The sequence below is a fragment of the Perognathus longimembris genome, chromosome 20 (assembly GCF_023159225.1).
Source record: "Perognathus longimembris pacificus isolate PPM17 chromosome 20, ASM2315922v1, whole genome shotgun sequence".
Taxonomy (NCBI): Eukaryota; Metazoa; Chordata; class Mammalia; order Rodentia; family Heteromyidae; genus Perognathus; species Perognathus longimembris.
In genome coordinates, this window is record NC_063180.1 from 23,300,965 (window position 1) to 23,322,692 (window position 21,728).

At 53.3% G+C, this 21,728-nt stretch overlaps 2 protein-coding genes and 1 long non-coding RNA gene across 3 annotated transcripts; 2 read left to right on the top strand and 1 right to left on the bottom strand.

Moving 5' to 3' along the window:
• The first annotated feature begins 1,447 nt into the window (after window positions 1–1,447).
• LOC125338619 lies at window positions 1,448–1,878 on the top strand. Its single transcript, XR_007208343.1, has 2 exons — window positions 1,448–1,529; window positions 1,565–1,878. It is a non-coding gene; the product is annotated as an uncharacterized LOC125338619 (long non-coding RNA).
• Pih1d1 (PIH1 domain containing 1) lies at window positions 1,756–6,877 on the bottom strand. The gene is made up of 9 exons (XM_048329530.1): window positions 6,466–6,877; window positions 6,069–6,132; window positions 5,437–5,616; window positions 3,618–3,679; window positions 3,435–3,516; window positions 2,941–3,070; window positions 2,631–2,706; window positions 2,118–2,261; window positions 1,756–1,875 (listed from the first exon to the last, which is right to left on the bottom strand). Exons 1-9 carry the CDS (start codon window positions 6,556–6,558, stop codon window positions 1,834–1,836), a joined length of 873 nt encoding a protein of 290 aa, XP_048185487.1. The 5' UTR covers window positions 6,559–6,877; the 3' UTR covers window positions 1,756–1,833.
• A 467-nt stretch (window positions 6,878–7,344) lies between these two features.
• Aldh16a1 (aldehyde dehydrogenase 16 family member A1) lies at window positions 7,345–20,163 on the top strand. The gene is made up of 17 exons (XM_048330123.1): window positions 7,345–7,526; window positions 11,084–11,186; window positions 12,483–12,609; window positions 13,112–13,290; window positions 13,381–13,458; window positions 13,659–13,840; window positions 13,921–14,073; window positions 15,114–15,299; window positions 15,452–15,547; window positions 15,973–16,109; window positions 16,252–16,357; window positions 16,438–16,565; window positions 17,386–17,553; window positions 17,657–17,858; window positions 18,547–18,732; window positions 18,917–19,039; window positions 19,907–20,163. The coding sequence occupies exons 1-17, from the start codon at window positions 7,437–7,439 to the stop codon at window positions 20,066–20,068; spliced, it is 2,406 nt and encodes an 801-aa protein (XP_048186080.1). The 5' UTR covers window positions 7,345–7,436; the 3' UTR covers window positions 20,069–20,163.
• Window positions 20,164–21,728: the final 1,565 nt, after the last annotated feature.

Below are 21,728 nucleotides of genomic sequence, written 5' to 3' on the forward strand. Positions count from 1 at the left end.
GCCCCGCCGCTGCCAAACCGCGGGCCGTCGCCATGGAGACGAGGACGGAGGAAAAGGACCCAGCCCCACGCTTTATTCAGGACCTCCGAGGGAGCTCCTCGGTGGCTGAGCGATGGATCCGCACCCCTGAACTGCGAGACCCAGGGGCTGCGGGAGCCCAGGATGGGAGTCCTTGCCCTGCGGGTGCTGGGGCTGAGTTCTCCTTAGGAGTCAGTCCTTTCCCTGTGGGTGCTGGGGCTGAGTTCTCCATGGGAGTCTGGATCCTTGCCCTGCGGGTGCTGGGGCTGAGTTCTCGAGTCCTTGCCCTGTGGGTGCTGGGGCTGAGTTCTCCAAGGGAGTCAGTCCTCGCCCTGCGGGTGCTGGTGCTATTTTCGGAGCCTCCGGGTGGAGGCCTCGCGGCGCCCCCTGGTGGCCGCGCGCGGCCTTGCCGGACCCTGGGGCGGGACTTCCCAACCAGAGGACAGGGTCTTCCCAGGCAGGACGCAAGTAATTGCTGAGTTCCTACTGTGTGCCACTGTCCCGCCGTGGGGACGATAGGTCCAAGACAGCCTCACTGTGCAGCCCAGGCTAGAGCTCCCAGTTCTGCCTCTGCTGGGATTGCAGGCTTGCACCACCAAACCCAGATGGATGGATGGATGATGGATGGATATTGGATTTTTTGGGGGCTCTAAAACTGAGCTACATCCTCAGCCCCGCCATCAAAGGATTCTCACTCTGATAGGGAAGACTAGTTTTTTTTCCCAGGGAATTTTCCATAAAAGAGCTGGGAATATAGCTCAGCATTAGAGTGTATTTAGCATTCAAAGTCCTGGGTTTGATCCCCAGAAACAAAAGTAGAGGGGGATGGGTGTAGAGGGAAGTAGAATGAGGTGCAGATCCCCAACAGAGGAAACAGCAATTGCAAAGTCAGGAGGAAGCTAGAGCCTGATGTTTTGGGCCATAGAATTTGGTATGGTTGACATAAACTGGGATTCCTATTGTGGAGATACTGTGGGGATCTGATCACCAAAGGAGCAAGGAGGAACTTCAGTCCAAGTGGGGTGATGCATGCCTGTAATCCCAGCTAGTTGGGGACTGAAGCAGGATGATCTGTGAGTTCCAGGTCAGCGTGGACAAAAATGAAACCCGGGGCTGGGAATATGGCCTAGTGGCAAGAGTGCTTGCCTCATATCCATGAAGCCCTAGGTTCGATTCCTCAGCACCACATATATATACAGCACCATATATATATACATATATATATCATATATGTATATATGTATATATACACACATATAGCACCATATATACATATATATCATATATGTATATATATATATATATACACATATATATCAAGAAGTGGTGCTGTGGCTCAAATTGGCAGCATGCTAGCCTTGAGCAAAAATAAGCCAGGGACAGTGCTCAGGCCCTGAGTCCAAGGCCCAGGACTGGCAAAAAAAAATAAAAGATCCTGGGTTCAAAAACCAGCACAGGGAAAAAAGAAAAGGAGATGTGGAGCTTCTCCCAAGGCCACAGGGGACACAGGGGTTTACAGAGGTGGGGGCGGGGGGCTGCAGCCCAGAAGCTCTGAGGCCCTGGGAAGAACAAACCAAGGGAAAGAAGGAAGCTGGGAGGCTGGAGGGGAAGGAGGGGTCCTGAGGAGAGGACGGGGCCCCAGCAGAGGAAGGGATTTCTAGCCGACTCCAAAGCCACCACCAAAGGTCTGTCCTTTCTCCGACTCTCCCTGTCCCCAGAGTCCAAGCCAGAGACAGATTACACACAAATATCTTTTATTCCAATTACAGAGATGCCATGGATATCGTCACAGTTGAAAGCACAAGAGGATTGTGGTCAAGAAGGCACAGAAAGAAGGGGCATAGCCACCAGCAGTTGCTGGGGAAAAAAAAAAAAAAAGATTCAAGACCCAGGAATCCAGGCCTCCACCCTCCTCCCTCAGACCCAGGGGTCCGGGCGCAGTCCTCCTCTCTCAGACCCAGGGGTCCAGGCCCCAGCCTCCTCCCTCAGACCCAGGGGTCCGGGCGCAGTCCTCCTCCCTCAGACCCAGGGGTCCAGGCGCAGTCCTCCTCCCTCAGGCTCAAGGGTCCAGACTCCTCAGTGCCCCGGCTTCCCCGTACCTTTCGCTGCCAGTGGAAGGCGGCCTTGCTGGCCTCAGAGTTGATCCGCAGTGGGATGTAGACATCCAGATGATACAGCTGCTGGGGGCTCCTCATCACCAGGCGGTCCTCCCCTATCTCCAGCGACAGCCCCAGAGCCCCATCCTGGGAATAAGGTGGATGGAATGGGCCCACCTCCCCGGTGGACCGGGGTCGTGGCCCCATGTATCAGGAAACAATATTTAAAGGGTCAGAACATTCACAAGGCCCTGTCTTCAATCAAGAAGAGAGGAAGTGAGAGGGAAGGAAGGGAGATAGAGAAGGGAGGGAGGTGAGGAGAGTAATTACAAGTCTCAATGACAGCACTTCCTATTCCCTGAGCCCCCTCGGGACAGCACCACAAAGGGGGCCAATGGCCTCCTAGGTCAGGAGAGGTAGCTGGTTCAGGTGTGGTGACAGTCTCTATCACTCGCCCCTGGAGACAGGCTCCACGGTCCCGGACCTGCTGTCCTGCTCTGGCTGAGCTGTACTCACCAGCTTGGGCAAGTCAATTTCGGCCAAGAGGAGATCCGGGGCTTCCAGCCAAAGGTTCAGATGAGGCTTCTCTGGACTAGGAGGAATGAGGTCCAGAACTGGGGACATGGTCCAAGTCTTTGCCAGCCCCTCGCCTAAGCAACCCTGGGCGCTTTCTCTCCACCCAGCCCTGTGCCTTGGGGGCCTCCTAGGTAGTTCTGGCTGTCCAGATTTCCAGACCCTTAGGGCATTGGCCTGTGTGGGGGCTGAGGTGTGAGGGAGGGGCTCAGGAGGGTGTTGGGAAACCATTATGGACTTCATAAAGGCTCACCCTACATCAGCTCGTGGGGAGTCGGGTGTGTACGAGTTCCCCAGCTCCTGGATCCGAGGGCGCTGCTTGGAGCGAATATTCTGCTGTGAGATGGAGCCCAGAAAGGGCCGGTTCTTCAACATCCGCCATTCTGAGGGGAGACAACCAAAACTCAATCAGTGGGTTCCCTTTTCTTCTCAGGTAACATTCTAGCCAAGAGGCTCCATCCATAATGCTAGAGCCCAGGCATGACCACGCCCGTATGTGGTCAATCTGCCCCGTCCCCTACTGTATGCACCAATAAAAACCACCCCAGATGCTCCTGACTCCTACCCCCAAAGCTTGGCCCTGCTCCTGTTTTAAGAAGCTCCCCTCCCCTCCAAGGAAGTTGCTGCCTGCCAATCAATCACAAGTTAAGGAGATCCCTGCCCACCCCGCCTCTCTGGGAGGGAGGGAAACCCCCCCATCTGCTTCCAACTCCCCTGCTATGCCCAAACCTCCTGCCTCCTGCTCACCCGGATTCAGCTGCAAGCCGTATTTGTCCTCAAGGCCCTCCCTGGCAATGGTGACCACGAGCTCCCGCAAAAAATCGCTGTTCTGAGCAGAGATGTGAGGAAGGAGATGTGGCGAGGACAGTGGGGGTGGGGGGAGGTGGCGGGAGCCCCTGTTCCCCCCCCTAGGCTTCACCGGCCCCCCACCTGCATCCTCCGGTAAAAGTCACTGTTGACTGCTACATCGTAGGCCGTACAGCCCTGTCCTTCTGCAGAGAGAAAAAGGGCATGAGACACGACACCCCCACCCCCACCAAGCCCTCCACAGGATACCCCAGGACAGGAAAATCATCTAGGGACAGGGGTGGTAACCACCTAGAGACTTAGCAACTGAGAGCTCCAGATGTCCTTCCCAGGGGACTCAGAGCAGGGTCCCCTGGGCTTCCAGTCTCTCATCTCCGATCCCTAAAGAGGACCTCACACACCCTGCTCCAGTCACTCCAGCCCGGCACTGGAAACATTCAACTGTCTGTCTCTCCATCTCTGGGGAAAAGTTTATTTCTACTCTCCCCATTTTGTCCCTTTACATCTCACCAAACACTGGCTGTTTTGATTGCTCTCCCACCTAGGCCCCCTCTGTTCTCTCTGCATAGAACCCTCTGAGAACTCCAGTTTCCAGTTTCTTCAGAACTTTTTTTTGTCCTTTTTAGTACTGGGGTTTGAACTGGGGGCCTCAAGTTTACTAGGCAGGCACTCTACCACTTGAGCCACACCCCCAGCCCTGTACAGTGGAGTCAATTTTCAGGTAGGGCCTGGCACCATTTGCCTGGAGTGGCCTACACTAAGATCTTCCTACCTCTGCTCCAGGGGTAACTGGGAGGAGAAGTACATACCACCATGCCCAGCTTTTTTGTTGAGATGGGGACCTTGAAATTCAATATTCCCAATCTCAGCCTCCTCAGTAGCTACGATTGCAAGCATGAGCCACTGCTCCTGGCCATGTTCCTTTGTGCATTCTACCTGACATTCCTGCCTCCAGGAAGCCTCTCTCAGAATCAATGCAGCACAAACCATACCATATTGAAACTGCATGTGACTTTGCCCTCCCCTCCCCCGACCAGGAGTGTATCAAGGGTGGGATCTGGGTTTGGTAAATCCTTACCCACTCAACAGTAACCAAAGCTTGGTCTCAAGAAGGTTTTGGAGACACATATGAATTGCAAAACAGGACATAGAAATACAACAGGGGGCCAGGTGCTGGTGGCTCATACCTGTAATCCTAGCTACACAGGAGGCTGAGATCTGAGGATTGCAGTTCAGAGCTAGCCCAGGCAGGAAAGTTTGTGAGACTCTTATCTCCAATTAACCACCAGAAAAGCGGAAGCGGCACCGTGGGCTCAAGTGGTTGAGTGCTAGCCTTGAGCTGAAGAGCTCAGTCAGGTATAGTGCCCCGGCCCAGAGTTCAAGCCCCATGAGCAACAAATAAACAAAAAAAACAGGGACACGGTCCAGAAAAAGAGATAGGATCTCAGTTTAGGGACACCTGGACTGAAACCACTCACACCTGTAATCCCTGCTAGACAGAATAGACAGGAGACTGAGCTCTGATGCTAGCTGTGGGGCAAAAGCATGAGACCCTACTAGAAAAATAACCAAAACAAAAAGGGCTGGGGATATGAGTCTAGTGGTAGACCCCGAATTTGAAGCCCAGTATAGTAAAAATAAGAAAAGAATGGAAGAAACAGGACATAGAAGGACATAGGAGAATAAAGAAGTGACATCTGGCCCTCTGCTCAACCTCAGCTCCCCTAGGTGGGGCAGAAAGTGCCAGCCTGGCCAGGTGGGCAGAAAAAAGTCCGGCTGGGCACTGAATGCCAGGTGGCTAGGGATTTTCCAGAGGGGAAAGGATCCGTATAGGGGATCGGAAGCAAATTTCCAGGGATCTGAGGTAGAAGGGTCCTGGGCCCTGATTTTCATATGCTCGGGAAGAAGGGAGGGTGACTCCAGGGTCCTCTGAGGCACTGACTTGCATCTAGTTCAGCATGTGGCTCTCCCAGACTCATGGGGATGCGAAAGCCAGCTTGGTCCTCCTCCAGCATCTGAAGCAGCTCGTCCTCAGTCAAGTCAGCCGGGGGAGGGATGGAAGGAGAATGGCAGATGTTGATGAAAACCTTCCCTTCCGATGAGTTGGTCTTTATGCAGAAACCTGTGGGAGTGGTTTCATCCTGACCATCTGTCTGCAAGGGCTCAGTCTCCACTCAGCCTCTCCCTCTTTTGCTGTCCTCCTGCTGGGTCTCTGCATACCCTTGCACTGAGTCTCTCTGTTCTCCCCCAAAACTCTGCCTTTTTGGGGTACTGGCGTTTGAACTCAATATTTCAACTTGCTAGGCAAGGTATCTCCACTTCTCCATCCCCTTCTTTTCAAATCTGCTCCCTACCTGAGGCCCCAACCCTCTTCTGGTGTTGTGTCCCTTTCACCTGCCAACTATGCTTTCTGTCCTCTATCTGCTCTCTGGATGTCGCTCCACATATCCACCCAGGCTTTTATAACCTTGTGTGTCCTTCCTGCTTCCTCTCTTAGTGTCCCCCACCTCCAGTCTCTATCGCTGCTCTCTCTGGGTGCTTGTTCCTCTCTCTGAGGGACTCAGTCTTTCTCACCAGGCTGAGGTTGAATCTGTGTAGATTCTGGTCTTGTCTGAGGTTGCTGGAACTCCTTAGAAGCCTGTGAAGAAAAAGAGCTTCCAGAATTGGAGTCTGGAGAAAAAAAACACCCATAATTTGTTTTTCAAATGTTTATTTTTTTTAACTGTATAAAACTACAGATGACATGAAATTAGGTCCCCTCCCCCATTCCAGGACCTGAAAACAACCCATTCCAGTTCCATTTTTTTCTGAACCTAGAGAGCGGAGCCAATAAACTACAATTCCCATATGCCGTCGTTTTTTCTTCCCCCCTTCCCCCCACATACACGGTGCATCCTAGGAACTGTGAGTCATACCTCGACCACCCACAAAAATTCTAATTCCCAAGGACTTAGAAGTCACCAGTTCCCACCTGTAGCAGCAACTGCTGGAGCCGCGCTGCCTCGTCACCCATCGTCTCTGCCTCACTTAGCTCTGATGCCAGAAGAGTCTTCGAATCCGCCATGCCCTAGGAAACACAACTAGGCGTCCTCAGCACCCTCGACGTGAGGCACTTTTCCCGGGCTCCGAACTCTGGAACTCACTCCCGAGCTCTCGCTCTCTCTCAATCAACTCCTTGTACCATATTCTATCTAGAACCCTAAGAACGCGGCCTCTGAGTTTAGCTCCATTCTAGTCCAGGCACCGTCGTGAAATCCATTGGGATCCATTCTCCGTAGTCTTCCTCCTGGTCGCAGTGGTCAAGTGTGTAACTACAAACCGTCCTTCCGGTCTCAGTAACCGAGGAAACGAGCCACACTTCCTTCTACTCCGACGCCCATTCAGACAGCGGTAGCCGCTGCGGACCAATCAGGATCCAGAGTCAGCGGCCCCGACCAATCATAAATAAGCCCTGAGGCACGTGACCAAGTGCCGCACTTCCGGCCCCTTCTAAGACCCTTTGGCTTGTCAGATTACTGTGCAAGTCAAGGTCATCACGCCCTAATTTTAGTGTCTATGCTGAGGCTCCCTTCTGGTCTTTGAGCTACTAAGAACCTGGATCCGGGCTCCTAGTGGACCCCTATCGGGCCAGTACAAAAAGGGGATCCACAATGCCACCACCCTTTTAGATCCAGAGCCTGGCTAGCCCAACCGCTCACTGCCCACCCCCCTTTCCCAACACGCCTGGAGTGTGCAATTCATAAATCACATTTCCCGGCGCCGGCCTCCAAGGCCCGAGAGAGCGGGCCGCGATAGGCTCTCCACCCCCGTCGTCCCGCCCTCTGCTCGCCGACCCCGCCCCCTCGGGTGGAGGGCGGCGAGGGGGCGGCGCTGCCCTCCCGACCTCCAGGTTCCCTCGGGCCGAGTGCCCCAGTCTTTCTCGGGAAGAGGTTTCGGCGAGCGATGGCTGCGACGCACTTAGGGCCCCGGGTCAGCGAGATCTTCACCACCATGGAGTACGGACCAGTACCTGAGAGCCACGCATGCGCACTGGTGAGGGCCTGCGGGGAGGTGGGGGGGACGCGGCCCGCCGGCGTCCCTAGGCCCGTGGCGGCGGAGTCTGTGCGCGGGCTCCCGTGATCCTCCGCGGCGGCCCCGCCCCTTCCTGCCGCGGGGACTCCCGCCCTGGGTTCGGCCCAGGCCCTAGGGGCCGATCCATGGAGCTTTCTGCTAGGGGTGGTGGTGCCATTCCTGGGGCTGGAACTCAGGCCTTGATTGCGAGCCCTGAGCTTTTTTTTTTTTTAAATGCCCTCCCACGTGGGCCACAGCTCCACTTCCGGATTTGGGGAGGTTAATGGAAGATAAACGTCATGGACTTTCCTGCCCGGGCTGCCTTTGAACTTTGAGCCTCAGATCTCAGCCTCCTGGATAGCTAGGATCTCAGACGCCTGGCTCCACTGAGCTTTTTGTCCGTTCCGGTGATCCCCAGTGGGTCTCGGGCTCCTTGATCTTGAGTTTCCCCGGGTGGGCCCCACCCCCCAACTCCTCAGAACCCTCTGAGGGTAGTTCCCAGAACCTTCCGTGGCCCCCTGGATTCCTGATGGGGGGGGGACCCAGGGGGGTCGGTGACCTTCCGAACATCCACACACTTTCCACTCTGGGGTCCCCTAGAATTCCTCTAGGGCTCCCTTGATCACCCGGAGATCTTCAGATCCTGCCTCCGTGGGCCCGCTCACCACCCCAGAAAGAAGCAGAACTTTCCATCCCACACAATACCCGAAAGAAGCTCCCAGGGTCCTCCCATGATGCTTCAGGGCCCCTTGATCTTATTCTGCTGGACCATATCTATAGTGGTGTCCTCCAGAACCCTTTTGGAGATGGGGGGTTCTTGCATCCTCAGTCCCTTCTGGGGATCGTACCCCCCACTTCCAGGATCTTCCAGCACCCAGCTTGGGTTCCTTTAAGAGAAAGGGCAGGCAGGAGGCTGGAGCCATGAGGGTGGGCCAGGTGAAAACTGATGAACACCCGGCTGCGAACAGTGAGGTGATGGAGCAGACTGGATGTCAGGTGTGCTGTGGAGATTGTAGAATTGAGAAAGCAGGGACCCTCCCTGGTGGTCCCAGGGCTATGGGATTGGAGTAAAGACACAGGTCTCGTGACATGAGGACAGCCATATGGAGATTCAGTGTTGTTGGGCCAGTACCTTAGGAACAGGAGCTGGCTGGACACAGAGACCTGTGACTCACCACGTAGAAAATACTGAATGTCCAGGCACCGGTGGCGCACACCTGTAATCCTAACTACTGGATCTGAGGATCGAAGTTCAAAGCCAGCCCAGACAGAAAAACCTGGGACAGTGCCCAGGCCCAGAGTTCAAGCCCCACAACTGACCCAAAAAAAAAAAGTTAATGATAGGATTGACTAGAAATATAGTAGGAACTCAGATAAGAGGGTCTGTTTAGTGCCTACCTCCAAGCTCACTGATCCCATTAATCCCAGGTCAACTAGTTATTTTGTTTGTTTATTTGCCAATCTGGAGGCTTGAACTCTGGGCCTGCACACTGTCCCTGAGTTCCTTTTTGCTTAAGGCGAAAACTCTACCATTTGAGCCACATTACTACTTCCAGCTTTTTTTCTGGTGGTTAATTGGAGATAAGAGTCTCAAGGACTTTCCTGCTTAGGCTGGCTTTGAACTGTGATCCTCAGATTTCAACCTCCTGAGTAGGATTACAAGCATGAGCTACCAGTACTAAGACTTGAGTTTTGAGGCCAGGAAGAAAACGTTTACCTGATCCCCATCTCAACCAACAGATTGGACATGGTAATATACACCTGTCATCCCAACATCTTGGAAAGTATAAATAGGAGATCACTGTCTAAGGCAAAAATACAACACCATATCCCCAAAATTATTAAAGCCAAAAGGACTAGGGAGTATGTCTTAAGTGGTACAGAACCTGTCTGTGAAGCATAAAGCCTTGAGTTTGGTACCCCAGTACCAAAAATAAACAACTTTTAGATTTGAATTTGAGCCCTTGGACTCCAAACCCAGAGTTTCTCCCCTACCCATAAAGGTCTCAGCCTTACACTATGTGGATCAGACTCAAACTACTAAACATGTTTTCTTTAGCCTGAGCTTTTGTTTATGAAAATGTCAATTACTCGACCATTAATTCCATGTAAACATCCTCTGGACTCTAGCCTCCCTAGAAAATAAAATTCCAAAATGTGGCAACCTCTGGCTCCGATTCCCTGACATAAATCATCTGGAAACAATTATTTTAGAGGAGTTTGGAGCATTCGGTTCCCAGCACGACATCTTCTTCCACTTAGTGACCTGCCAGGACCTTGCGCACATTCTTTTGGAGACTTGTTTCTCTTTTGGAGGGAAAACTTCAGTCTTCCACCCAGAGAACTTTATATTTATCAGGAACTCATTTACCCATTACTCAACAACTTCAGCAATGAATAGTTCATCCAATGTTGTTTCGCTTTGGGTTATTTTTTTCTTTTAAACCCAGTAAGAGGGGTGTTTTTTTTTCCTTCTTCTTAAGTGTAATTTAAACAAAGTCCAGATGTCATTATTTCCCTATAAATTTTGAAGCTTCATTTTCCTAACAGATAATGATTCACTGTGTTATGTAACGTGCTGGCGTTATCACATTCTGCTGCATTAACAGTCATTCTGAGTTTGGAACTTCTGAGTGACCCTTTTGCTCTAGAGAGAAATAAGTAGCTAGGAATGATGGCTCATGTCTATCATTCCAACGATTCAGGAGGCTGTGATTAGGAAGACACCAGTTTGAGATTTAATTTCATCTTATCTTTGTGTGGTAGCTTATGCCTGTCATCCCAACTACACAGGAAATCTAAATAGGAGGACTGTGGCCCAGGCTGATCATAGACAAAAAGCAAGACACTATCTCAAAAATAACCAGAGCAGGGGCTGGGGATATGGCCTAGTGGCAAGAGAGCTTGCCTCGTATACATGAGGCCCTGGGTTCGATTCCCCAGTACCACCTTGAACAAAAGGAAGCCAGGGACAGTGGCTCAGGCCCTGAGTCCAAGGCCCAGGACTGGCCTAAATAAATAAATAACCAGGGCAGAAAAATCTACAAGTGTGGTTCAGAGCTACAGAGGGATTGCCTAGCCCTGAGCACCTCAAAAAAATTAAACAAGGCTGGGTGCCAGTGGTTCATGCCTGTAAGCCTAGCTACACAGGAGGCTGAGATCTGAAGATCGAGGTTCAAATCCAGCTCAGGCAGGAAAGTCTGTGTGGGACTCTTATCTCCACTTAACCACCAGAAAACCGGAAGTGGCACAGTGGCTTGAGCAAAAGAATCTCATTGACAGCGCCTAGACCCCAAGTTCAAGCCCCAGGACTGGGGAGGGGAAAAAAAAAAAAAGGAGCGGGGCTGGGGGTTGGCGGTGTAGGTTCATTTGTGGAACATAGAGCCCAGGTTTCAAACCACAACAACAAAAAATAAGATACAACAGGAAGAAAAAATTAATTCTTGAAGGGAAGAAGTATAAGTCTCTCCTTGCAGAGGACTCTGGGTAGGGAGTCAGCTGCCTCCCAGGCTAATTCTCACACTTTTTCCTTCTCTCAGGCCTGGCTGGACACACATGACCGGCAGCTGGGCCACTGTGTGCATGGGCAGTGGCTAAAGCCAGAACACAGGAACTCGGTGCCTTGCCAGGATCCCGTCACAGGTGTGCGATGTCCCCCAGTCATTAGGGGGAGGTGGGGGACATTTGTGTGTTTTCCAGTTTTACCCAGCCAGGATACCCCAGGGATAGGAAAAGGGATGAGACGTCTCGTTGTTCTTGATGACAGTCAGCCTAATTATGGTTACACGTCCATAACTGCGTGATTTTGTGGCTGTGTGTCAGTCCTTGGACAAAACTGAACTCAAGTGTCTGGGTGCTGTCCTTTAGCTTTTTTTGCTCAAGGTGGGTGCTCTACCACTTGAACCACACTTGTACTTTGGGCTTTCTGGTGATGCATTAGAAATAGGAGTTTCACAAATAATGTTGAGCAAGATAAGCCTAGAACACAGAGAACAAAGGGGCATGGTTTCCTTGACATATGACTGTTAGGGAGGGAGGAGGACAGTAGAAACCAGGTCTGCAAAACAACAAACTTCTTTTCAAAGGGTATTATTTCCACATGTTTGGGTCAGCGACTTTGCATTATGTATCTAAAACCAAACAACTACTAAACATAAAAAGGCCTAGAATAAACCTATCAGTGGACCACAATAGCTCAACAGCTATGTACACATGATCATATAAGACAAGGATAAGCAAAAACAACTCCAAGAGAAGGACATAGGAGGATTCTATTGTTGACCTTATCTTTAAAGTTCTAGATGAATTTCCTGTGGCATACCCTACGTGGTTACTGTATATGATTTTGGTACACTAGATATTGTACATATGCCTACCTGATCTAGGGAAGGGAAAGAAAAATGAGGGTGTAAGATATCACAAGAAGGGCTGGGAATATGGCCTAGTGGCAAGAGTGCTTGCCTCGTACATAGGAGGCCTTGGGTTCGATTCCCCAGCACCACATATATAGAAAACGGCCAGAAGTGGCGCTGTGGCTCAAGTGGCAGAGTGCTAGCCCCGAGCAAAAAGAATCCAGGAATAGTGCTCAGGCCCTGAGTTCAAGGCCCAGGACCGGCAAAGAAAGAAAGGAAGAAAGATAGAAAGATAAGAAAGAAAGAAAGAAAGAAAGAAAGAAAGAAAGAAAGAAAGAAAGAAAGAAAGAAAGAAAAGAAAAGAAAGAGAAAGAAAAGTTTCATAGACTTTCCTGCCCAGGTTGGACTTGAACTTCCAATCCTCAGATCTCAGCCTCCTGAGGCGCTAGAATGACAGGTGTGAACCTCCCTAGCCCAGGGGAACAGATTCACCAATGACCAGACAAGCCACCTAAAAGAGAGCCAGGGGCCCACCAGTTTTGACTTGGGCTCTCCTGCCATCAGGGTCCCCTGCTTGTCTCCCCAGGAGAGATCTTGGCCAGTTGCCTTGAGGCCTCGGCTGATGATGTAGTCTCAGCGGTGGACGCAGCTAGGACTGCTTTTGTGGGCTGGAGCAGACTCCCCGGAACCTCCAGGGCCCAGCACCTGACCAGGTGATGCAGCCAGATGTGGTGGGAAGGTGGGGAGAGACAGCCGGCATCCCCTCCAAATTTTGTTTCACAATATTCTACTGAATCGGTCAACAGCTGGGGCTCTTATTCCCAGCATGCATCTGAGCTTTAGTGGCCAGAACACCCATTTTCCACAATTCACTGGGCCTAATGAAGAGTCTATTTCCTAGAATAACCCTATTTCTCAGCAGCTTACTGGAATACAGGCTCCCCGTTTTCTGCACATTTGGGGGGAGCAGTGAAAAATAAAGATTTCATTTTCCACCATTGACATTAGAGGCTGAGACTCAGTTCCCGGGTGGGTATAGAAGGTAGAAAGGCTGTTACTGGTAGCCAAGGCCCTTAGAGTTTTCTCACCTATGTTTCCCATAAGTCTTTGGTATCTGCTGCCCTGTGGTAAATAGCACAGGTGCCCCAGGGCCTCGTGGGAATTGTGGTCTGGGGTTGGCATGAGCAAACACCATCCCCCTTGCTCTCTAACTAGTTTGGCCAAGAGTATCCAGAAGCACCAGCGGCTGCTGTGGACCCTGGAATCCCTGGTGACTGGACGGGCTGTTCGTGAGGTTCGAGACCGGGAAGTCCCGCTGGCCCAGCAACTGCTCCAGTACTACGCAGTGCAGGCACAGGCTCAGAGTGAGACACTGGCGAGCTGGGAGCCCACAGGTGAGACCTGGAGCTCCTGCTCCTGCCCCTGCTCCTTCATGAGCCACCATGCCATTCCTCAGTGCCCACCCTTACTGCTGCTTCTTGCAGGAGTCATCGGCCTCATCTTACCACCCACGTTCTCCTTTATTGAAATGATGTGGAGGATTTGCCCTGCTCTGGCTGTGGGTAAACAACACAGGGCCAAATGCACTTCATCTAGGAAGAGGTTGGGGGCAGACTACAGGGTCTGAGGGAGGATGCTGCGGTTTGGACCCCTGGGTCTGAGGAGGAGGCTGGGACTGGTCCCAAGGGTCTGATGGAGGAGGGTCTGTGGTCTGGACACTTGGATCTGAGGGAGGAAGAATGAGATTCCTCTCTTTCTCCAGGCTGCACTGTGGTGGCCCTTGTTCCACCGGCCTCCCCAACACCCCTACTCGTGGCCCAGCTGGCAGGGGAGCTGGGCTCCTTCCCCGGGGTCCTCAATGTGGTCAGTGGCTCTTCCTCCCTGGGGCCAGTGCTGGCGTCCCAGCCTGGAGTGCAGATGGTGACCTTCTGTGGTGCTGTTGAGGTATCTGGCTGGAACGGAGCTGGGCTGGACTGGGATCCTGGTGGCGATGTTCCCACTGAACCCTGCAGTCCCTCCCTCAGGAAGGACGCACCCTTCGACGGACCCTGGCAGGCCAGAGGGCTGAGCTGGGCCTGGCCCTGGGCTCAGAGTCGCTGCTGCTGCTGACAGACTCAGCGGACTTGGACTCAGCTGTGGAGGGTGTGGTTGATGCTGCCTGGTCAGACCGCAGCCCGGTGAGTCCCCAGTGCTCCTGTCCCGAATATCGCAGGGATGCGGGGATCGAATGCAAACCTTGAGTGCCCACATTTATTAATTTTTTTAAACTTTTTTTTGCCAGTCTTGGGCCTTGGACTCAGGGCCTGAGCACTGTCTCTGACTTCTTTTTGCTCAAGGCTGGCACTCTGCCACTTGAGCCACAGCACCACTTCTGGCCTTTTCTATGTATGTGGTGCTGAGGAATCGAACCCAGGGCTTCATGTATATGAGTCAAGCACTCTTGCCACTAGGCCATATTCCCAGCCCCCACATTTATTAATTTTCACTTTTAGTTCATTGGTTGTAAGACCTCTTGTCACTAGGCTAGTCTGTGTCTAGGGCTCTTTACCTTGAATCTCCATGACACCTGTTTGGGGTTTTGTGTGTGTGATACTGGGATTTGAACTTAGGGCTTTGTGCTTGCCAAACAAAAGTACTGTACCACATGAGCCATGCATCTAACTCTTTTTGATCTAGTAATTTTTTAGATAGGGGCTTGAGCATTGACCCCATGACTGGCCTCAGCCCACAATCCTCCTATCTCTGCCTCCCAAGTAGCTAAGGTTACAGATATAAACCACCATGCCCAGCCTGCGATGAGTTCTTGATAATGTTTTTGTCCAGGCTGGTCTTGTACTATGATCCTCCTATCTCTGCATCCCACATAGCTGGGATAGCAGGCCTGAGCCACCATACCCGATAGGACTCTGTTATTTTTTCTATGTTTGTCCCAGAAACTATAAAATAGTGTTTGGATCACTTTTTTTTTTAAATGCTGAAATTGGGTCCTGAACCCAAGACTCCCACTCTTCCTTAACCTTTCTGCTCAAGGCTGATGCTGTACCATTTCAGCAGGCCTCCGTTTCTGGCTTTTTTCCTGGTTAATTGGAGATAAGTCTCAGATTTGTTTGCCCAGGCTGGCTCTGAACCTTGAAGCTCAGACTCCTAAGTAGCTGGCATTTCAGGCATGAGCACCTGAGCCCAGCTTGACCTCTGCTCTTGATGCTCATCCCTACAGGGGGGCCTCAGGCTCCTCATCCAGGAGTCTGTGTGGGAAGAAACCATGCGGCGGCTCCAGGCCCGGATGGGCAGGCTTCGGAGCGGCCCAGGACTGGATGCGGCCGTGGACATGGGGGCTCGAGGGGCTGCAGCACGTGACCTGGCCCAGAGCTATGTGCTGGAGGCCCAGAGCCAGGGTGGACAGGTGAGCCCTGGGCACAGACTGGGGTGAACGCTGGGGTGGAGGTGCTTCAAGCCCCAACCCGGGTCTGGAGAAGGAGGGCTGGGGCCTGGGCCTTGGTCTGAGGGAGGAGTTGGGGTGGGGAATAAGTCCACATCTGTTCCATTCCTGTCTAGGTGTTCCAGGCTGGCGATGTGCCCACAGATAGCCCGTTTTATCCCCCAACCTTAGTCTCAGGACTCCCCCCTGCCTCCCCAAGTGCCCAGGCAGAGGTGAGCCCCCAAGGCACCCAGACATCCTCTTCTATTCTCCTCCATCCTCACCCTCGGTGATAGAGATCTCTCACCTAAGCCAGGCGCCAGTGGCTCATGCCTGTAATCCTGGCTAGTCAGGAGGCTGAGATCTGAGAATCAGAGGTTCAAAGCCATCCCTGGCAGAAAAGTCCGTGAGACTCTTATCTCCAGTGAACCACCAAAAAGCCAGAAGCGGAGCTGTGGCTTCCATGGTGGAGCATGCGAGTGAGAAAGCTCAGGGACAGCGCCTAGGCCCTGAGTTCAAGCCCCCCAGGACTGGCACCTCTAGAGAGAGTATCACTGGCATGTGGGGCCTCTGACTACTGGGGAGGAGTCTTCTTACGGGCAGGGAATGGGGGGGGTGATGCCTGCCACCCTCCTAAGCCCCTCCAAACCCCTCCTAGGTGCCGTGGCCACTGGTTGTGGCCTCCCCTTTCCGCACAAGCAAAGAGGCGCTGGCCTTGGCCAATGGGACTCCGTGGGGAGGCAGCGCCAGCGTGTGGAGCGAGAGGCTGGCGCAGGCGCTGGAGCTGGGCCACGGGTCAGTGGGTGCCCACCAGGGCCCAGAGCCCACCTACGGGCTCCCGCTCTCTCCTTTCCCTTCCGTCTGAGCCTCTTGCCCCCTCACTTGGCTCAGCCTAACTTCCCGTGTCCCTCTCTGAGTTCTCCCTGTCTCCCCTCAGGCTCCAGGTGGGCACCGTGTGGATCAATGCCCATGGGCTCAGGGACCCTGCAGTGCCCACGGGTGGCTGCAAGGAAAGTGGGTCTTCCTGGCATGGGGATCTGGATGTGAGTGCCCCCATCCCCACCCCGACCCCTTGCCTGGCACCATCTTGCGTCCTGACCCCCTGACCCCGTCCTTCCCGCAGGGTCTCCACGACTATCTGCGCTCCTTAGTGACCCCTGCCCGGGTGCCCTTCCTTTGTGAGAGCCTCAACTACGATACCTTTGGCCTCTCTGTCCCCTCAACTCTGCCAGCCGGGCCAGTAGTACCCAGGTGAGCTGTTCCAGGGTCCCACAGTCTGAGGGTTGGAAGGTGAGGAAGAAACCATGTCAGGAAACCATTCATGGGGTCCCCATGGGGTGCTACTGAGGATTGTATTCTGGGTCTTAAGGCCTCACACTCCCCGCCCATCCCCCACCAGGGCCTAATGAGTTTCAGTGCTGCCTAGCCAGTGGCTCACACCTGTAATCCTAGCTACTCAGGAGGCTGAGGTCCAAGGATCGGAGGTTCAAAGCCAGGCTGGGCAGGAAAGTCCCTGAAACTCCTATCCCCAGTGAACCACCAAAAAGCCAATTAGTAAAACATCAGCCTTGAGGGAAAAAGACAGACAAGAATACACGGTTCTGAGTTCAAATCCCAGTACTGGTACACACACACACACACAAGTCAGTTCTGGCTGGGTGCCGGTGGCTCATGCCTATTATCCTAGCTATTCAGAAGGCTGAGAGATCTGAGGTTCACGGTTCAAAGCCATCCAGGGCAGGAAAGGCCATGAGACTCTTATCTCCAATTAACCACCAGAAGCCGGAAGTGGCTCTGTGGCTCAAGTGGTAGAGTGCTCGCCTTGAGCTGAAGAGCTCAGGGAAAGCACCCAGGCCCAGAGGTCAAGCCCCACTACTGAACAACAAGAAATCAGTTCTGCCCGCTCAGTCTGTACTCTCAGAAGCCAGAAACTGGAAGCGTAGGGGAGTGGGTTTGGGGTGCCCCTGAGGCTCACAAGAGTTGGGGTGGTCTATCCAGTAAGGTGAATGGGAGCATGGTGTCTGAACTGACCAGCCCCCCACATGCACACCTGCCCTTCCCCTGCGTGCAGCCCGGCACCCCCCTATGGACTCTTTGTGGGAGGTCGTTTCCAGCCTCCTGGGGCCAGGAGTTCGAGGCCCATCCTGGATCTTTCCGGCGGCCTCCATGGCTATGTGGCGGAGGGCGGAGCCAAGGACGTCCGCGGCGCAGTGGAGGCCGCGCACCAGGCCGCCCCTGGGTGAGAGCGGGGCCAGGGAGGGTCTGCGGGGACCCCCGCATGGGTGGACTCGGGGCTCCTGGCAGCAGAGGTGAGCCCCCCAATATGCACTGTCTGCCCACAGCTGGGCAGCCCAGTCCCCCGCCGCCCGGCAGGCCGCGCTGGCGGCCCTGGCAGGCGCCCTGGAGCGCAGGCAGCCCGCGCTGCGCGCCAGGCTGGAGCGGCACGGTGTACAGCAGCAGCTGGCCAAGATGGAGGTGGAGCTGAGCATCGGCCGGCTCCGGACGTGGAGGGCCCGGGTGCAGGGCCAGGGCCAAGCCCTGCAGGTGAGAGGGGCGCAGGAACACTCTCCAGATCCTACCTAGGGTATTACAGAGACAGGATTTCCCATCTGGTCAACTGTCACCAGGAGGGCGTTTCTTTTTTCTTGGTAGCAGTACTGGGATTTGAACTTCTTGCCTGAGGCCTAGCAGTTATTCTACCACTTGAACCACACCTCTAGTCCTGTTTTTTGTTTGTTTGTTACTTGTTATTTTCGAGATGGAGTCTAGCAAACTTCCCTGCCAGGGCAGAAATTCAATCTCAAGCACAGAAAGCAAAAACTAAAATAGGGGGTGGCTCAAGGGGTAGAGCACCTGCCTCGTATGCACAAGGCTCTAGATTTCATTCTCTGCACCAACAGATGCATGCATACACATACAGGCTTGTCCACACAGGTACACACACAAACACACACACCTGAGCCAGATTCTCAGCCCTCAGCACAGAGGAGCACATTTCATTCTGCCAACAAATTGGTGATATAGGTACTGTCACTCATTGTAAAGGTGGCACCCTGAGGCCCAGAGAGGTCAAGTAACTCACACCAGGTCACACAGCAGCTGCATGGCTGGCTGGCTCACCTGGTCTTACTAATACTAGCGTTCTGGAGAAAGAAAGATGGGGGTGAGAGGAAGAACGGCGTGGGGGCGTCCCCTCCACCCTCCACCCTTGTCTTGCCATCTGTGCCTGCAGATCGCAAGCCTAAGAGGCCTCGTGCTCAGGCTCCGGGAACCCCTCGGTGTATTGGCTATCGTGTGCCCAGACGAGTGGCCCCTGCTGGCCTTCATGTCCCTGCTGGTGCCCGCTCTGGCTCATGGGAACGCTGTGGTCTTGGTGCCCAGCGGGACCTGTCCCCTGCTGGCCCTGGAAGTCTGCCAGGTACACTCACACCCCCATGCTGGTCTCAGCAACCCCTGGGGCAGCAGGTGGGAGGTGTGGTAGGTGGGGAGGCAGGGGTTCGGCTGCCCTCCTTGGTCACCACAGTAACCCCAAATTCCCTCATCTCTGTCAGTCACTGACCCCTCCAGTCCTATGTGTGTAAGCCCCCTCGTGCCCCTTCCAGGATATGGCCACGCTGTTTCCTGCCGGCCTGGTGAACGTGGTAACAGGAGATCGAGACCACCTGACTCGCACTCTGGCCTTGCACCAAGATGTCCAGGCGCTGTGGTATTTTGGATCTGCCCAGGTATGTTTTGTCTTCTGTGGCTCAACCTTCACTGATAGGCTCCTCCTTTTCCAGGCACATGGCCTTGGCTACAGGTAAGAGGTCTGGTCCCTTTAGAAAGTGGTTGCTAAGGAAGATCTCCTTAGCAACCGGGGCCTAGAGGCTGCCCCCCCCCTTTGCCTTCTAAGGACCACACCCTAGCAACAGAGTCAGGGTCCACCCTGAGAAACCCAAACCATTGGTCCCATCCTTTGAAAGTGGGCATCAAGGAGGCAGGAATTCCTTAGTCACGGGTCAACCTCTTCTTCCCTCAGCATCTTGAAAGGTCATTTGCTGGCCAGGAGCCTGTGGCTCATGCCTGTAATCCTAGTGACTCAGGAGGCTGAGATCTGAGGATCCTGGTTCAATGCCTGCCTGGACAGCTGTGTCCAAAATACTCTAACCGGCAAAAAGCTGGAAATGGGGCTGTGACTTAACTGGTAGAGTACCGGCTTGGATTGAAAAAAAATGAAGAACCAGTACCTGTGCCCTGAGTTCAAGCCCTAGTATAGGCACACAAAAAGCAATTAACAGGGCTGGGAATGTAGCTTAGCAGTAGAGTGCTTGCCTAGCATGCATGAAGCCCTGGGTTCCATTCCACATAAATACTACATAAACAGAAGAGGCTGGAAGTGGCGCTGTGGCTCAAGTGGTAGAATGCTAGCCTTGAGCAAAAAGGAAGCCAGGGACAGTGCTACCTTCCTGAGTTCAAGCCCCAGGACTGGGGGGAAAAAATAGCAAGGAACAGACATGGAGCCAGCTCAGGCCTGTCTGTCTCTGGTTGCTAAGAAAGCAGGTGCTTAGCAACCAGGCTGCCTGCCTGGCTGACCACCCCCCTCTCTGCCCCAGGGGTCCCAGTTTGTGGAGTGGGCCTCAGCCGGTAACCTCAAGCCCGTGTGGGTGAACGGGGGCCGCTCACGGGCCTGGGATCTGGAGACCGAGGGGGCATCCGCAGAGCTGGGGCTGAGGGCAGCACGGACCAAGGCCCTGTGGCTGCCGATGGGGGACTGACCTGAACCCCAACCGCCCCATCCTGCATCGAGAGGAGACGGATCCCCACACACCACGGATGCCTGGAACGTTCCTCTTTCCTGTATCTTCTAATAAACTGGGAGACCAACTTCTGACTGCTTCTGGGGGCGGGAGGGGGAACAGCATCAAGCATGGTCGCGCCTGTGGGCGGCCCGGTGACATTCAGCCGTCGGGTGGGCGGCTGCGGGACAGCCTGGCATTTGTGAGACAGATAAAGGAGACTCAGAACACTCGCACCCCCACGCCATCTCGGAGTGGGGATTAGAGGGAAGCCCCTGGGAAAGGTCGTGTTTCTTCTCTTTGGGCTTGGGCACAACTTCATGGCTATGCCCTGGGTTCTGTGACACCCCCCCCCTCAGGGTCCTTCCCATTGATGATGTTCAGTTCATCCTGATAAAAGACACACCTCTCCCCAGCCACTGGATTTGCATTGCACGCTGCGAGGAAACCTGTGCAGTGCAATGCGCATGTGCGCTTCCCCACCCCACCTCCCCACCATGTGGGCTTAGCAAGGTGGACCAGTATAATGCGCATATGCACATCCTGCCTCACGACCACTCTGCAAAGTGGGCCATGCGCATGCGCACTCCTGCACTGGGCCCTCAGCCCCAGCTCTGCAGATGCCCCCTCCGTCTCCAGATCACAGGATCAGATACAGGATCAGGGTATTATCCGGACAGGCCTGACCTCAGCTTCAGATGAACTCCCCTTGAGGGTCCTCAGGCCACTTTCACTTTTGACCAACTGCTTACAAACTCAGCAGCTCCCAGAATCTTCAGAATCTTCAGGTTCAATACCTAAGCTCCAGAAACAGCCACATTCACAACCACAGGTTTGTTACAAAGAATACAAGCAGGGTGTGGTGGCTTACTCCTATAATCCCAAGTACTTTAGAGGCAGAAAAGCAGGAGAATTGTGAGATCAAGGTCGCCACACCTTGTCTTAAAAAAGAAAAAGCAAGATAGATACTGGTGGCTCAGGCCTGTCATCCAACCACTCAGAAGGCTGAGATCTGAGGATTGAGTTTTGAAATAAGCCCAGGCAGGAGAGTCCAGGAACTCTATCTTCAATTAACCAAAAAGCCAAAAGTGAGGGGCTGGGGATATGGCCTAGTGGCAAGAGCACTTGCCTCATATACATGAAGCCCTCAGTTCGATTCCCCAGCACATATACAGAAAATGGCCAGAGGTGGCGCTGCGGCTCAAGTAGCAGAGTGCTATCCTTGAGCAAAAAGAAGCCCAGGGACAGTGCTCAGGCCCTGAGTCCAAGGCCCAGGACTGACAAAAAAAAAAGCCGAAAGTGAGCTGTGACTCCATTGATAGAGTGCAAGGGTGGTAGCACATCCTGTAGTCCCAGCACTGAGAGAGCTCAAGCAGGATTACCACTTCAAAGGCTGCCATGGTTTTCTGAGGGAATTACCTCTGGCATCTCTGTGTTTACCATAATCCTATGCATAAAGTGATGGAGTAAATTTCATTTGTAGATCATTCATAATACCTGACTCAAGGTAAATGTTATGTGAATCATGTTTGTGCTGTATTGCTTGCAGAGTAATGATAAGAAAGAGGTCTGTTACGTGCTTTTGCAATACTGGGCATAAAACCCAGGGCCTCACATGCTAGACAAGCGCTCACTGAGC